Raw genomic sequence first — 17045 nt, forward strand, 5'->3', positions numbered from 1 at the left:
TTTAGCAATTAACTCCTGTACTGTTCACAGATGAGAGTAAGTTTTTTGTACCTTCAAGTGATTGATGTGTAAAAGTCTAGTGACGTGAATGAGACCAGCATTCGGCCTATAAATATGGCTACAGATTGAGCCTTTGGGGTAGCTCAATCATGGTCTGTAGTGGCATTTGACATCTATGTGGTGAATAGAAAACCCCTGACAACAAGACGTTACATGGATGAGATCCTACCACCCATTGTTTACCCTTTTGCCGGTGTTGTTGTAGATAAGCAGAATAGCACCCATCCTCACACCGCCAGTATCACGTAGCAATGTTTTCAGGATGAAAGCATAGAGGTATACTGAATTGGCCTATTAAATACGATCAAGCATGTGTGGAACTTTTTAGGAAGAACAGTTAGAGACAGAGAACCTGCTCCTACAACTTGTCTAGGAGCTCAGACTTGTCTTCACTTAGGGGTTGCTCTAGTAAGTCATCCAGAATATCATCAACAGTGTGGAAAACCAGAACATAGAAACCATAAACAACAGAAGACTTAACAGCTACTAAGGACTCTCATTGTTAAGTTTGTTTATCTTAATAAGATATTTTTCTTTTATATTAGTGGGACTAAGTACGGGCATTTTTCGTTCATATTTTGCGCTGTTGTTATTTGTAAGTGAAGTTTTCATCCTTGGTTTTGTTCACTTACGTTATAAACACATTTCGTTATCGAACGTCTTTCTGTGTTGTTGTTTTTCTTCAAGTGTTGGGAAACAAAAAAGATATCGAAACCTCAATTTTGAGAGTAGTATATACCAGTAAATAACGTCTATACCAATTATTACATTTCTAAGCCTTAGTCAGTAATATTACTTAAAACATAACTTTTATTTTGCATTAACCAATAAGATGACCAGCCATTTTAGGTTCATCTAGCGCGATAACTGTTACAAATAATTTTCAAGATAGTTATTGAACTTATAACACCTGGAAAACAAGATGTCATATCTTAGCCGATAACACTGCTTGGCTCATAACTTGAGAACAACAAATCTATATATTAACTAAGAGATTAGCACAATACTTCATCTGACCGTCTTTCTCTGTTGTCTTTAGAATGTTTATATTTAAATTGCAGTTACCAGAAAAATGATTTTTTCACATTCAAGAAGTCATGGCGGTCAAGGCCTAAGGCTTACTGAACGACCTAAACCTAATTAACCTTTGTATTATGACAGTGGGTTTTATTCGCGGGTTAATTTGAAGAAAAAGAATAATAATATCTGGATATGAAGAATTAGAAACGAGATCGTACCTCTAAAAACTTCTGGAAAGCAGGTTTCGCTTGGGTGGTCAGTTTGATAGCGTCCTTGGCAGACTTCCAGTTGTTAATGAATGCTGTGTATGTGTCGATGACATGTTGTTTAGTAAACTGTAAAAACAACAACACCACTAAGAATTCGGTAATGGTAAGTATTATAAAGATTAAAAGAAAAGAGTGACCTTTATAAAATAAAATGCGATTTTGTACATAAAAACATGATATACAATATTACCGACCGTCGTTTACATCACAACAAATCAATATAAGTTGACGGTAGGTGGTGATGACTAGCTACCCTCCCTCTAGTCTTTCACTGCTAAATTAAGGACGGCTAATGCGAAATTCAAAACAAACTACCCGCAGTCTTCGATTGTACTTTTTACTGTTCAGTCTGTTTAACCCTTTTCTTTATATGTCACATACTTGGGTAAATATATCTAACATTTAGCAAATAGAATACCTAAATAATGTGTGCAGGTGACAGTATCTTTCCCAGATAGGCCCGGCATGGCCAAGCGTGTTAAGGCGTGCGACTCATAATCTGAGGGTCGCGGTTTCGCATCCCGGTCGCGCCAAACATGCTCGCCCTTTCAGCCGTGGGGGCGTTATAAGTAACGGTCAATCCCATTATTCGTTGGTAAAAGAGTAGCCCAAGAGTTGGCGGTGGGTGATGATGACTAGCTGCCTTCCCTCTAGTCTTACACTGCTAAATTAGATACGGCTAGCACAGATAGCTCTCGAGTAGCTTTGTGCGAAATTCTAAAACAAACAAACAAACTTTCCCAGATAAACATGATATAAACAACAAACAAATCTACAAGCTTTCGCAGCCTTGACATTTATTTTCATTAAAGCTACATATATATTATCTAATTATGACAGTCTCTGATTTTGAGTTTATAGACTGGAGGGAAGATGGTGGGTCAACTATACCCACCATCAAATCTTCGACTATTGTTTTATTATGGGATTAGATCATCGTTTATATAACGTACTGTCGGTCCCAAGATGCTAAAAAAACGTTGTTTTTTTTTTTGCTGCAACGAGACGCGAAGCATGAACCTTCCAATTCACAGTCTGTAAACGCTAACCACGAAGTCACATTCATAATGAACTAAATCAATATGAGCTTGTAGTGTTTATAAGGTAAATTACATAATGATCATTAGTAATGATCACCACACCGACGGACCACAAACTAGCATCGTTTGTTTAATATCAACCACACCTACGGACCACAAACTAGCATCGTTTGTTTAATATCAACCACACCTACGAACCACAAACTAGCATCGTTTGTTTAATATCAACCACACCTACGAACCACAAACTAGCATCGTTTGTTTAATATCAACCACACCTACGAACCACAAACTAGCAAGCAAAGGAAATTCATTCAGAAATCCTATTACACCCTTTAAATTAAAAATATATAAAGTAATTTCTTCACACTCTTTTAATAAAAAAAAATATGGTAGTTTCGTATTACACCCTTTTAATGAAAAATATATATAGTAGTTTCCTATTATACCCTTTTAATGAAAAAATATATATATTAGTTTCCTATCGCGCCATTTTAATAAAAAATATAGATAATAGTTTCCTATCACACCCTTTTAATAAAAAATATATAGTAATTTCTTATAACTCAAAATATCATCATGCACTCAACATTTTCCTTCAGAGCCCGGCATGGTCAGGTGATTAGAGTGCTCGGTTCGTAATTTGAGAGTCCCGGGTTAAAATCCCGTCATACCAAAGATGGGGTATTATAATGAAACGGTAAATCTCAATCGTTGGTATGAAGTAGTCCAAGAGTTAATGATACTAGCTACCTTACCTCTAGCCTTACAATCTCCCTTCCTCAATTAGGGACGGCTAGTGCAACTATTCCTCGCATAGCTTTGCGCGAAATTCAGAAAATGCACAAAATGTCACCTTCAGGTGATCTGATAATTAGTGAGTGATGTAACTTAATTGGCCGACTATCCAAACGTGGAGGAATGACACACTTCTTACGTGAATAGTAAATAAAGCTTCTTTTTTGTTTCCTGGATATTCAGCAAGGGCAAAATTTATGAATTGTTAATAATAACAGTTCATATAAAACTGTATAGTTCACTTTGATGTCGAGAAAACCCACTTGTAGAGAAATATATATGTAAAAACGGCTCGTTTGGGTTGAGAAGATAATTATATATTCAAACACCGCCCTCTACATTCCGACACTCAGTTACACAACCCCTTTCAATATGTGGTCAGCTTCCAGTCAGTTACCTCTTTCTTTCTTTGTGAACCTGACGATGACCGAAGAAGGTCGAAACGTTGTTCGCTCCTCTACGTAAAATATTTTCTCAACCCAAACGAGCCGTTTTTACATATGTATAGTTCACTATTTCAGCGTAGTTTCTCACAAATTCATCACTATATGTTGCACTAAACAAGTTCGCCCTTTCAGCCGTGAGGGCGTTATAACGTGACGGTCAATCCCACTATTAGTTGGTAAAAGAGTGACGGTCAATCCCACTGTTAGTTGGTTAGAGAGTAGCCCAAGTGTCAGCGGTCGGTGGTGATGACTAGCTGCATTCCCTCTAGTTTCACACTGCTAAATTAGGGACGACTATGCTCGAAATTCAAAACAAACCAAACCAATCAGTATGTGCCATGTTATAAAGCACAAGTGGTAATCTTGAACACGCTGGACATGAGTTTAGTGTATTGCATGAAATATATGCGTCCTTATTATTATTAAATTTGTACCGATGCACGTGTTGTACGTATTATTAGCTCATGTCAGCTCTAGTCTTACACTGCAAAATTAGGGAGGGCTAGCACAGATAGCCCTCGTGTAGCTTTGCGCGAAATTCAAAAACAAACAACAAAATAAACCCTGTCATCTGCTTTGGCATTGTAATTAGTGTAAAATCGAGGCACTATTGAAAACAAAGTTTGTTCGTGATGAAGCACAAAGTTACACAATGGGCTATCTGTGCTGTGTCAACCGCAAATAGAGAAAATAGATTTTTAGAGCTATAAGCCCTTGGATTTATAAGCCGCTGAACCACTGGGGAGATTTGAGAACAATATACTTTTGTTAAAAATTAACACGTAGTCACTAAAACTTAAATCGTCGATTCATAATTCGGATTTTCAACGTTTCGTAAATTGAAATTCACGTGTATGTAACAAAAACTTATTGTACTCGATGTGTAATGAGAAGCTGAACTGAACTATATGTAACTGGTGTAAACTTCTTCACTGTTCACTGATGAGGGGGTGAAAGTGTTTCAGACTGACTCTCACGACATCTATTAGGGTTAGGTTCAACGGCTGACAAATTACATTTCGAAATTCAGAAAACACTTTGAACTGCAACAGTAATTTTATTCTACTTTTCAGCTTACCCTGGGGAGGTCACGACGTTGTCTGTTAGGGCGCTGCGTGTGCCCTCAAAAGCAAGAGAAACGAAGCCATCCCCTCTCGCACTTGTTTACTTTAACCTCATAGCTCGATCACTTGAGATGTGACTTTAAAGTTGCACTGGCTAGTTTTCTAACTTAGACATAATATCATTCAGTCATGTGAAACAGTAATACCAAAAATCACGAAGTATGTATGCATACAATGTTTCTTGATGTACCCAGATGACAAGTTTGCAAGCGACTTCTCAACTTACTGGGAGAACCGCATAGAAGTTCAGAATGGCTATGTCAATATATATATATAGTTTGTTATCAACTTTGTACCGTATTCTAGTTACATGAACTGAAATAACCATCGATCTTAACGATTGCTATTGTTTAATATTTTCGAATATGCAGTCAGGTTGCGTACACTAGATGGCGCTTGAAAGCAGTTTGCTCACGTTTAATCTTTTTCAGCAAATATTTCTCATGTTTTATAGCACCCATACTTGAGACTATTAAATAAATAAGTTTCGAACTTAAAGATCGCGAACGTACATTTTCATGGGAATTACAACAATATCGCTTCCGCCAAGTGGCGCTTGAAAATTGTTTGACTGCGCTTCGCTTCTTCTGTGTGGGTATCTGGGTACGTTAATTTTTGGATACTCAGGAGGGTCAGGTGCACGAGACCTCTTCCTCCATCCCTAACTTTTATGTCATCTACTTGTTGGAATGCGTTGTTGGGTAGACTTTGGGCCAGAGTATTCGACAATACTCAAGCCCTTTTCAGGGCAATGTCCATGTATAATCTTACTTTGCCCTTTTTTATTACTATTATTTATTTTTTTTAATATTTTTACTCGTTTTCTTGTTGTTTTTTTCACTTTTATATATATTATTTTTTCATATATGTTTATCGGATAGGTGAAATACTACTGACAAAATAAAATAAATAAAAAATTAGAAAATAAATAATGAATAAAAATAAAGTAAGGTAAAATACAACTAGTTTTAAATGTCTACTGCGTGGTGGCCATCTTGTTTTATATTTCTTAAATATATATTTATAGAATAGAGGTACTTAGGACTATTTTCATCATGTACATAGTATCTGTCGAAATCACTCATTAAGTCATTTTTATGCCAATTCTTATTAAAATAGTTTAGTGCATTATACAAAAGTCTTACAGATATTGTCTCTATGTTTGCATACTTGTACATGAAAAGTTAGAATTGTGTTTTGTATTCTTTGTAGTTTCTGTAATTGTTTTTGTGTTATGTTTATCCAGGCAGGAGGTGCATATTCTATTATAGGTGTGATGTATGCTTTGTAGATTTTTATTATATTATCAGGCGATGTATCTTGATTTTTACCTGAAAGACTTCTTTCATAATTTGCTCTTTTTCAAATTCCTATCAGGATATTGTTTGTATGCTGTATCCGCGTTAATCTGGTATCATAAGTTAATCCTAGAAATATTGCAGAAGTGGCAGTCGTTTGACTGCGCATAATCCTTATGAACTGTTTTTTTTAAATTTCGCGCAAAGCTACACAAGGGTTATCTGCGCTATGCGTCCTAAATTTAGAAGTAAATGCCAGGCCAGGGTATTGCAAAAAAATATACGTAACTATAAAATATCTCAAATATCTTTGTAAATACGTAGTATTGTAAAGAACCTCTGATTCAAGATATCCTTGTAATGTCTTCTTTTTTCGATTTCTTTAAAAAAATTAAGTTTCCCAAATACATAGGAGCTGGTTTTATATACGCTGCGATTTTAGGAGGACAAAGTTATTTTGTGTATCGGATACGTAGCTTTCGTCTTTTCTACAAAAAATAAGCAAACAGTACTTGTGGTTCAACAAAAGATTTTATAGGATCAAGTGATAAAGATTGTAAATAGATTTTAAAAGTAAATAAAATGAAAAACGAGTAATAATATCTAAAATATAATAAAATCTAAAATCTATATATCCCATATTCTGAGCCTAAAAGGCTTTGTTTTCAATACCACTGTGGCACGAACAACAAATGTAATGGTATAAAATAGATTAAGTGAATTGTAATTACATAACAAAATAAAAAATAGGTCAAGTAATCCCCAGGTGTTTTAATATTTTTATTTGAAGAGGGCTGGTTCGAAACGTCATCCTTTCAAATAAAAATATAAGACACTTGGAGATTGTTTAACTTATTCCTTAACTTTCGTATCTTTGTAACCTCTGCGGTTAACTATTCATTTCGTTTTATGTAATTTTATATTAATGTAACTTATTTACAAATCAGAATTATGGTAGTGATTAATATGTATTCAGTTAATATTATCACCAATTATCTATTACTATTATTTTATTCGAATTAACTTATTTCTACGTAAAAACTTTAAAAGTCATCATTTTAGCCAGAGGACCATTTAATCGTATAACGTATACCTTAACCTTACGCGTCCAAAATCACAAAATACTTAGAAAGAGTAAACAGTATATAAACATATACATAGGGAATAGTACATAGTGGTTATTCTGATTGATAATAAAGTTAATTCAAGGAAAATTAATAATAATAATTTTATAGAGAGTAAGTTTTAGAAATAAATAAGTGAATATTGGTGTTTTATTAATTCTTAACATAGTTCAACACTCGTGATTCAACAACCAAACTTTATATATATATATATTTAGTTTGGACAAAATAATGGGATTGGCTGTTAACCCTATCACGTGCTCACAACTAAACGTGTTGGTATGCTGAGCAGCATCAAATACAGAACTTTCACTTTTTCCGCCGCGCCCCCCAGGGACACAATAGAATGTCTCCAGACTCACTCCACTAAAAACTGGGTTTGGATACCCGTGGTGGGCAGAGCACAGATAACCCATTGTGTAGCTCTGTGTTTAATTCAAAACAAACTAACTTTTTTCCGCAGCTAGAGGCTAATAACCACTTAACCATGCTCGGCCATTGATGAAGAATGGAAGACAGTTTTAAAACAAATAAAAAAAAATTATATATTTCATCATGTTTATATTATACTCTTTAGCTATCATAGTACTATAACAACTATGAATATTTCTTCAAAATTTGGAGCCCCGAACAAAACTAATTATATTAGAAAATATATAACAGTTTAATGTTCTTAAATATTTTGCCAACTAAAGTTATGGACGTACACTAAAATATTACAATGGCACAGCGGTTAAATGATGTAAAAATAAAACTTTCACATATACAATACTCTTGTAGTCTCGCTTATGTTTGAATTGTAAAGTTACAATCACCTGGGTAAACTAATTCCTGAACTTCAGTTATTTGTAACATGTAATCCATTAAAAAAAAAAATTATCCCAGGTTTTATGCCGATAATAAACCTTTTATCACAATCAGTTATTAAAATGCTATTTAACTTCAGTTATAAATCGAAGTAAAATTCTAGTATTTTCCAATTTATTTGCGGTAAATTAGCCGATAGGAGTGTCAAAAAAAATACTCTATAGAAGTTTAGAATAACTGTGTACAGCTCAAACGAAATTTGCTCAACTGCCGTGTATCAAGAGTGTAAGTAGCTTTTGTCATTTATACCTAAATGGCTCAATAAACTATTATAGAATAAAACTTAAAACAAAGTTCGAAGTAAATTTAGTTATGCTTCAACGGATCTTGTTTACTTAAAAACTTACAAAGAATGTTCGCTTTTATAAACTTTTTTTTTAAATATCCAATGCGATTTTCAACCGCTTGAAAGCTGAAATGTTAAAATTCAGGATTCTATCCCTCCTTTAGATACAGGTTAGACATTCTGTTGTACATCTTTGCGCTTAAACAAACATACGAAACTCGATAACTGGATTGTGCAGTTGTTTTCTTACAAACAAAGCAGTTTAATCTTGTTACAGGGTTTGACATAATCACGCAGCTATTTTATCTTAACTCCGTAAAGTTAATATTGCGATTATAAAATAAACTTTTTAAATGTTACTGATAAAAAAAACAAACCCGCAAGAATATTTTAGTTCATGAAGCTGCTGTGAAAACACTTTTACATAAACTTATATTCTGCACTAGTGGACAAACGTCCAACTCGATCACTGTGAAATAGATTAAACCACTGAATACATTTCTTCAAGTGGAATAACAAGTTCAAAAGTGTAGTGAAGTGTTGTCCATTTTTTCTTTAAAACTTTAGAATATTTTCTTCTATTTAAAAGCACTTTAAATTACTTCTCTGTCGGATAAGAAAGTATTTTAAGAGTTTCTATTTTAGTATATGCTCTTTAGTCGCGTTTTTTGTATTCTTAAAATAACGCATCGAAGTAGAAATGTTTAGTGCGACAAATCTTCAAGCTTAGAAAGGTAAATTGTCAACAGTCATTATGGTTGGAACAAATGTTAGTGTTTAAAGCTTAGGTTAAAAAAAAACAAAAAAAAACAGGCCATACACATGAACATTGGTATTTTATCGTATTCTAAGCTCAACATAAACACACTTTACGAAATGTTTTGTTCTAATCACGATAAACATTCCAAGACATACAATCTTAGTATAGTCAAGCATCTAAAATGTAGGGAGATTTGAAAAACAAAACATTTTACAGCAGTTCAAATAGTAATTATGGTAAGGGATACTTTTTCCATAAAGCGGCCCGGCATGGCCATGTGTGTTAAGGCGTTCGACTCATAATCCGAGGGTCGCGGGTTCGAATCCCAGTCGCACCAAACATGCTCCCCCTTTCAGCCGTGGGGACGTTATAAATAATGTGACGGTCAATCCCACTATTCGTTGGTAAAAGAGTAGCCCAAGAGTTGGCGGTGGGTGGTGATTACTAGCTGCCTTCCCTCTAGTCTTACACTGCTAAATTAGAAACGGCTAGCGCAGATAGCCCTCGAGTAGCTTTGCGCGAAATTCAAAAATAACAAAAAAAAATTACTTTCCCAACATGACGAAAGTCGTTGACTAAAAAAATAAATGGGAAACAAACTCAGCATTATGAACGTGCCTGTAATCATAATAAAATACTACTGGTTAAACAAAAATATAAAAGCAACAACAACAACATGAATGTGTTTAATATGTATGATACCAGCTCAAAACTTCAAATACTATGTATTAGTTTGTATAACTATTAGTTAGTTTCAGATGTTTACGAAAAGCCAAACGAGCCCTATCTGTACCAGCTGTGCCTTATTCTGAACCGACAGACTAAGTATAGTTAGTCAACAGCACCATCTACAATTCTTGGTGTATTATTATCAAATATCGTAATTTTATCATCACTATTATAACACATCCACATCTCCAATGTACGAGAGCGATTTTGCGTCAACAGAACCCAAGCCATGGACCTTCAGATTCACAGTCCGTCACACTAACCACTATATAATGTCCGGCCCAGTAACATTGTTTGTTATTAAATATTATGGATCTTGTGATGTTGAAGAAACTGCTCCTAAAATGTTTTTAATTGAAAATAATTGAGGATTTTCTCTATATTAAAACATCCATGTTGCTACAGTTTAAATAAATCCGCCACACTTATTTAAACCGAGCTTACTGACTGACGTTTCAGTTAATGTAAGTGGAAAATGCCTTGTTAATAACACATTATTTTTATACCTAAGTAGTTAAGATGCTCTCTTTATCTGTGATGGCGTTAAAATGTGACTGTTAATTCCCCTGTTGTGAAGAGTTGGCGGTGGGTGGTTTTGACTAGCTGCATTCCCTCTAATCTATCGCTACTAAATTAAGAACAGTTAGTGTAGATAATCCTTGAGTAGCTATAAGCGAAATTCAAAACAAACATCACATATTTTTAAGGATGTATAAATTAAGATGATCAACAAAATATAATAATTACATCCCAACCAGTAAGAAAGTGACTATGGTGGCCGTGACTAAAAATTTTGTCACAAGGTGGCCTTCCATGTCTTATGAAGCAACTTATCATGACAGACAAACTTCAATTAAACTTATACGTTAAGATACACACCCCAAGCTGCTACAGCGTTATCCCTTATTAATTAACTAGAAAATAAGATACTAAAGGGGTTCAGAAATCAGATGAAAGATAGATTATTAAGTTGTCACTAACATTATATAAATGGAACCAACCAACACACACGAACAACAGTTAAGTGATTAAACCAGTTCAGTATTACATATCACTTCACACAGCGATCCAGTATTTTTCATTATTCATCTTAACACTGCCTGATCTTAAAACTCTAATACATTAATTAATTTAATAGAACCAATTTGTATTCAGTAAACCCTTACCTTCAGTGTGTAGCGAGCGATTCATCAAAAATAAGGTTGAAAAAAAAAATCATACCTGTCCAAATTGTATATAAAATGCAACCGAGCGTGCTCTGCAAAACAAAAAATTATGATTACCAAATATATTTCATTAAGTTAACCGATTCTGTGTTCCTAAAGTAATAAACAATATTTTCTCATAAAACAGTTATCAGATGTCTCAAACCTGAGATTAAAGTACACTGATAAAGTCCCCCTACCGAGCAGCTTTTACAACTGCCAGAGTTACAAAGACAGTTGTTTCTGATGTGTAAAACTCACTTTTATTGGTTAGCAGGAGCACAGAGAGAGGTACCATTGAAAGATCTTTCGATAATTAGCATCAAAAAAGAAGTTTCAGAGTTGAATATTTTACGACTTTCATGTTCCCAAATAGACTTCAAGATTCTTGCCTTGAGATTATAAGATAAGGAAACGTTAATAGCACCAATAGGACAGCATGTCATGTTTCAACTTAATCCACCCAACAAAATTATTGTTTTTGTCAGTCTGCAATGTTTTCACAAGAGTAGTTAAGAAGATGAACTTTATAGCTGTCATGACATTATAAATGTTAAAACCAAAAAAAAAAAAAAAATCGATAATTCAATTACCGTTAGTTAATTTTCGATAATGGAATAACGAGAAGGCAAATTTAACACAATGAAAAATTTACCAGGAATACTTCCCAACGTTTTGTTTTAAAGTTTATAGCCTATTTATATGGTAAATATAGTCATAAACTATTAGAAGGCTCGACTGTAGGCTTTGTTTTGTTGTATTATTAACCTCATGGTTTGTAAGCATTAAGTGGTTTGTTTCTAACAAAATTACAAATACAGTGGCAATGGTAATAAAGTTAGATAAATATGTCAATGTTTGTTTGAATTTCGCGCAAAGCTACACCAGGGCTAACTACGCTAGCCGTTCCTAATTTAGCAGTGTAAGACATGAAGGAAGGCAGCTAGTCATCACCACCAACCGCCAACTTTTGGGCTACTCTTTTAGCAACGAATAGTGAGATTGACCGTCACATTACAACGCCCCCATGGCTGAAAGAGCGAGCATGTTTGGTGCGACCAGGGTTGGAACCCGCGACCTTCCGATTAAGTGTCGGACGCCTTAACCTACCTGGCCATGCCGGGTCACGTGTCAATGAAATACTAAACTAAAAGGAGTCAACGATTATTGATCGCTTTTTTGTTTGGGTTTATTCAAATGAAATGCAAAATATTATAGTTTCTAAAAGAAACACACTAACAAAATTATTGTAAGCTGTTGGTGGAGCAGTGTTCAATAATATTTTTTTTAACGGAAATTGAGTTTGGTTTATAAACCCGATAGAGAATTTTATAAGAACCATCTCAACCAAGCGCTCTAGGTATTGAATGTTTATAAGATACATTCATAAAAATATGTAAATTATACAAGTGTATGCGTCAGTAACTATGCCATAAAAGGTAAAGCAGTCAATAATTAATTGCATAATATGCACACTAAACAAAATACACTGTAAGTAAGCAGAATTTCATATATTATAATTTCCTATCGTTAATTTGTTTTCTGTACCCTCCTTTCACTCTTTGAATGTTAGGATATATAAACACTACTTAAAATTCAGTAACCATTCTTTTGATAAAAATAATAAGTGAATTTTATCTTTTCGTTTGTCAATTTTCCCTTTCTTTTCCTAGAGTTAGGCGTGGTTTAGTAGTCAACCCGCCGTACTATGAAGCCAACAGTCCAAGGTTCGTATCTCGATGGATCACATTCTGGGGCCGTTAGTTATTGAAGATAAAATCCCATTATTCTATTAAAGCGTTCCAAAAGTTAGCTGTAAGGTTCCGTTATCTTGTTGCTTTCCCTTTAGTCTACCAGCTCCTATCTAGGGACTGCTAACGCAGAGAGCCTTTGTTCAGTTTTGCTCGAACATTTGAAATGAATAAATAAACAACCATCTTTCTTCTGAGCGACATAGTGGCATGTAAGATGATTCGTCAGAAACTTTCTTATTGAAATACAGTGACATTGAATTTTCACTGAGATATTCGATTTGTTGCTACATTTTCGAAAAATTAATAACTCACTTCCACTGTGTTGCCTAACAGATAGATACATCTACGACATCATAAACTCACAACGTTAATAATTTAGTTAACTAACAGTAATACAATTGCCCAGATAAAATTTAATTTAATAGAGATTTTATACTCCCGTCACTAACACATGTGCCCGGCAACGGTCACTTGCAAACTCTCTCTTTGTTAACCTGAAGATGACCTGGGAAGGTCGAAATGTTTTTCTCTGCTTATCAAAGTGTTTATACCAGCCGTTCTGCACTACAGAGATCTTATCAGTTGGTAGTAAATAATAGACACACAACCATCTTTACGTGACTCAACTGAGCTTTGTTAAATTCGCTTAAACCCCACTAACAACAAGAGTTTTATAATTCTTCTAAGACTTATGAAATGCACATTATAAGCCAAATGACCAAAATGTCTTCCCCTCAGGTAGTTGATTACTGAAAGACTTATCATTCTTTCTGAGGGAATAAACATTAAACAAATAGAAAAGAAGGAAAAAAACAAGAAGTAAGTTTTCAGAAACTTGCGATGCTGATTTCGGACACTTGTTTAATATGCCATGGAATTTTACTGGTTGGTTTGGTATTTTCAATTTCGCACAAAGCTACACGAAGGCTAGCCGTCTTCTAATTTGGCAATGTAAGACCATAGGGTAGGCAACTAGTCACCACCACCCACCACCAACTCTTGGGCTACTCTTTTATTAACAAATAGTGTGACTGACCGACACATTATAACGCCCACACGGCTGAAAGGGCGAGCATGTTTGGTGTAACGAGGATCTGAAATCGCAACCCTCGGATTACGAGTCGAGTGCCTTAACCACCTGATCATGCCGGGCCGAATTTCTGAATTACTGTTACGCCACGTTGTGTTTTCAAAGACCAAACGTGTAAGATTTATACTAACTGTCTAAAGACAACAGAAGTGCATTGGCCTTAGTTGTCTCTGAGAACCCTTTTGGTATTATTATAAATATAACTATACAGATTTCAGAGATGTAGACCTAAATTTACATTTACTGTAGTACATTATAATATAAAACACTGACACCACTCTTTTCGTTATAATTTACAGAACACTTCAGTAGTAAATACATTGTAGGTGCTGGAACCACCTCTGGTGTAGGCTTCACTACAATAAAGATGCATGACAAAGCTTGAATATTAGATGCAGATTAAATCTGACGTATATTAAAAAGTACTCCGTTGAAACATACACTTTTTCACTCCACAACCTACGTCATTCTGATGACTAATATTAGTAGAACTTAAAGTTTCCAGCTGCAATAGAGGGAAATACTTTAAACTATTTTCATTAACTCTAATAATGGATAAATGTTATTAGGTTTCAAACACGTTTCTTATCGAATAAAATCCTATAATATCAGGTAAAATAAATTCGATATATTTTACCTGGAATACTAACTCAGACCGTCCCCGTCGCACCAAACATGCTCGCCCTTTCAGCCGTAGGGGCGTTATAATGTACGGTCAATCCCACTATTCGTTGATAAAAGAGTAGTCCAAAAGTTGGCGGTGGGTACTGATCACTAGCTGCCTTCCCTCTTGTCTTACATTGCTAAATTAAGAACGGCTAGCGAAGATAGTCCTCGTGTAGCTTTGCGCGAAATTCAAAAAACAAACCTTTCTATGCATCGTTTATTTTTCGCGAAGATAAATAATAGATGAAAGTGTGCCAGTATTTTTAAGAAAACTATCTTATCTAATCTAAACTTTCAAGAAAATGGTACGTTGGTTAATTAATGTTACGAGTTATTTTTTTGAGCGTCATTTTTTTCTTTCATGCAAGAAGCACGTGGATGTCAAACAACTACTGGATTCTGATAATTAATTGCCAAATCCTAATTCCTTTTTAACGACACTTCAAGCAGCTGTGTTTGGTCTGGTTGTTTTCTTCTCTCTATAACTTTTTAATTTATTTTCGCCCACCCTAGAAAGAGATCTTGAACTAGACAATTATTAACTGTTCAGGTAGATATTTAGTTACAATACCCAAGTAAAATATTCTCGTTATTCAATATACACTGTGCAATTAAAAACAGCAATAGTTTCCCAAAACTTCCAACAACAATAAAAAAATAAGCGAAAATAGAATGCTTTTTGGTAACGCAGACCTTATAAGTAGTAACTCCACGTGACGTATGATACCATTGAAGTTGATATCATAGCATATCAACGCTGTCTTATTCTTTGCCTACACCCTAATTCTGATGTTTTTTTATGAAAAAAAATTGCTGAAAATTACACTTTATTAACGTAATCTATTTTATATCGTAAATGTGGTTGCCGAGCAACTTGATAATATAAATATAACTGTTATTGTGCCTGTCTAATGCTAGCCGGAATAAGCGAAAGGTCTTCTCGTTATGACACTTTTAGTGTGGTTGATACTTATTACACACACACTTCTAAGTTTTTATGAATCACTACGAATGTTTTTTTAACGCCCTTCCCCAGTGGTACAGGGGTAAGTCTGTGGACTAATAACGCTTAATCTTGTTTTCATATCAATGGTGGACACGGACACAGACAGCTTATTGTGTAGCTTTGTGTTTAATTACATACAAACAAAACAAATGTGACATTTCGTGATGATCAGGAACCCACTTGAAGTAAAAATGTATCACAAAACGTCTGGTATGGGTGTTAAAAGTTTTATTAAAGTAAAGTACAGAACAACGTTTCGACCTTTTGAGGTCATCTTCAGGTTAACAAAGAAAGTTTGCAACTGACCGTTGTCAAGCATATGTTTTAGGGACGAGAGTGTAAACGGGTAGGGATTGTAGGTGGCGCTGTAGTTTTTGTTAAGTATTAATTAGTAAAGGTATAGAGGTGTTCCTTCTTATTGGTTTAATTTTTGTTTGAGTTGTTGTATGAGTAGGGCTTCTTTGATTTTGCTTCACAAATTTTCCAGTGACTCTGTGGTAACTTGATTCGCTCCGAAATCAAGAATCCTAGCTTAGGTAGTATTCAATAAAATAATACTTAATATATATATGGTATTAAAATAAATGAAGTATAGTGTTACAAAATGCTCACCCTGTTCTAATGTATTTTGCCATAAAAACGTAATCTAGTTCACACCGTAACAATCGTTATTCAACGATTTATCAAGATCAAGGGCGTCTCAACTATTACTGTGTCTATTATACTCTAACCGACAGCAGAAGTCCTTTTACTGAGGAAAAGGCCTCGTCGGTACTGGATGTAGCAGTTGTAGCGAGGTTAATGTGATATTATACACTCGCTTATCTCCTCCCCCCACTGGCACAACGGTATGTTTGCGGACTTATAACGCTAGTAATTGAATTTCGATACCCGTAGTGGGCAGAGCACAGATAAACCCTTGTGCAGATTTACGCTTAACTACAAACAAATAAATTGCCCTGATTTTTTACTTTTCTATGTAAACCTTTTTACTAGTAAATGCATGGTTATAACCAATTTACTTATTTTTACATACTCATATTAACCGAATTCTACAGAACGTAGGAGGATTGTTAAGAAACTACGAACATTTCTTACTAATATTTGAATGGAGGAACAATGTATCCTCAGGTCCCGTACTGTTAAACATTGTATCCTCAGGTCCCGTACTGTTAAACTCTTCATGTAACAAGTTCAAATGATTTGTTTGGTTTGGTTTGAATTTCACGCAAAGCTACACGAGAACTATCTGCGTTAACCGTCCCTAATTTAGCAGTGTAAGACTAGTGAGAAGGCAGCTAATCATCACCACCCACCACTAACTCTTGGGCAACTCTTTTACCAACGAATAGTGGGATTGAGCGTCATATTATAATGCCCCCATGGCTGAAAGAGCGAGCATGTTTGGTGTGACGGGGATTCGAACCTGCGACCCGATTACACGTCGAGTACCTTAACCATCTGGTCATGACGGGCCTCCAAGTTTAAATGAGAAGTTTGGCT

The 17045-nt window shown here is 34.9% G+C and overlaps 1 protein-coding gene across 1 annotated transcript in view; it reads right to left on the bottom strand.

Moving 5' to 3' along the window:
* The window catches only part of LOC143251577 (uncharacterized), a 244805-nt gene that overhangs the window by 51215 nt on the left and 176545 nt on the right, over positions 1-17045 (bottom strand). The window contains exon 4 of the mRNA XM_076502849.1: positions 1299-1415. Coding sequence (XP_076358964.1) covers positions 1299-1415 — 117 coding nt within the window. The remainder of the gene's footprint in view (positions 1-1298; positions 1416-17045) is intronic.

Source organism: Tachypleus tridentatus, chromosome 6 (genome assembly GCF_004210375.1).
Source record: "Tachypleus tridentatus isolate NWPU-2018 chromosome 6, ASM421037v1, whole genome shotgun sequence".
Lineage (NCBI taxonomy): Eukaryota > Metazoa > Arthropoda > Merostomata > Xiphosura > Limulidae > Tachypleus > Tachypleus tridentatus.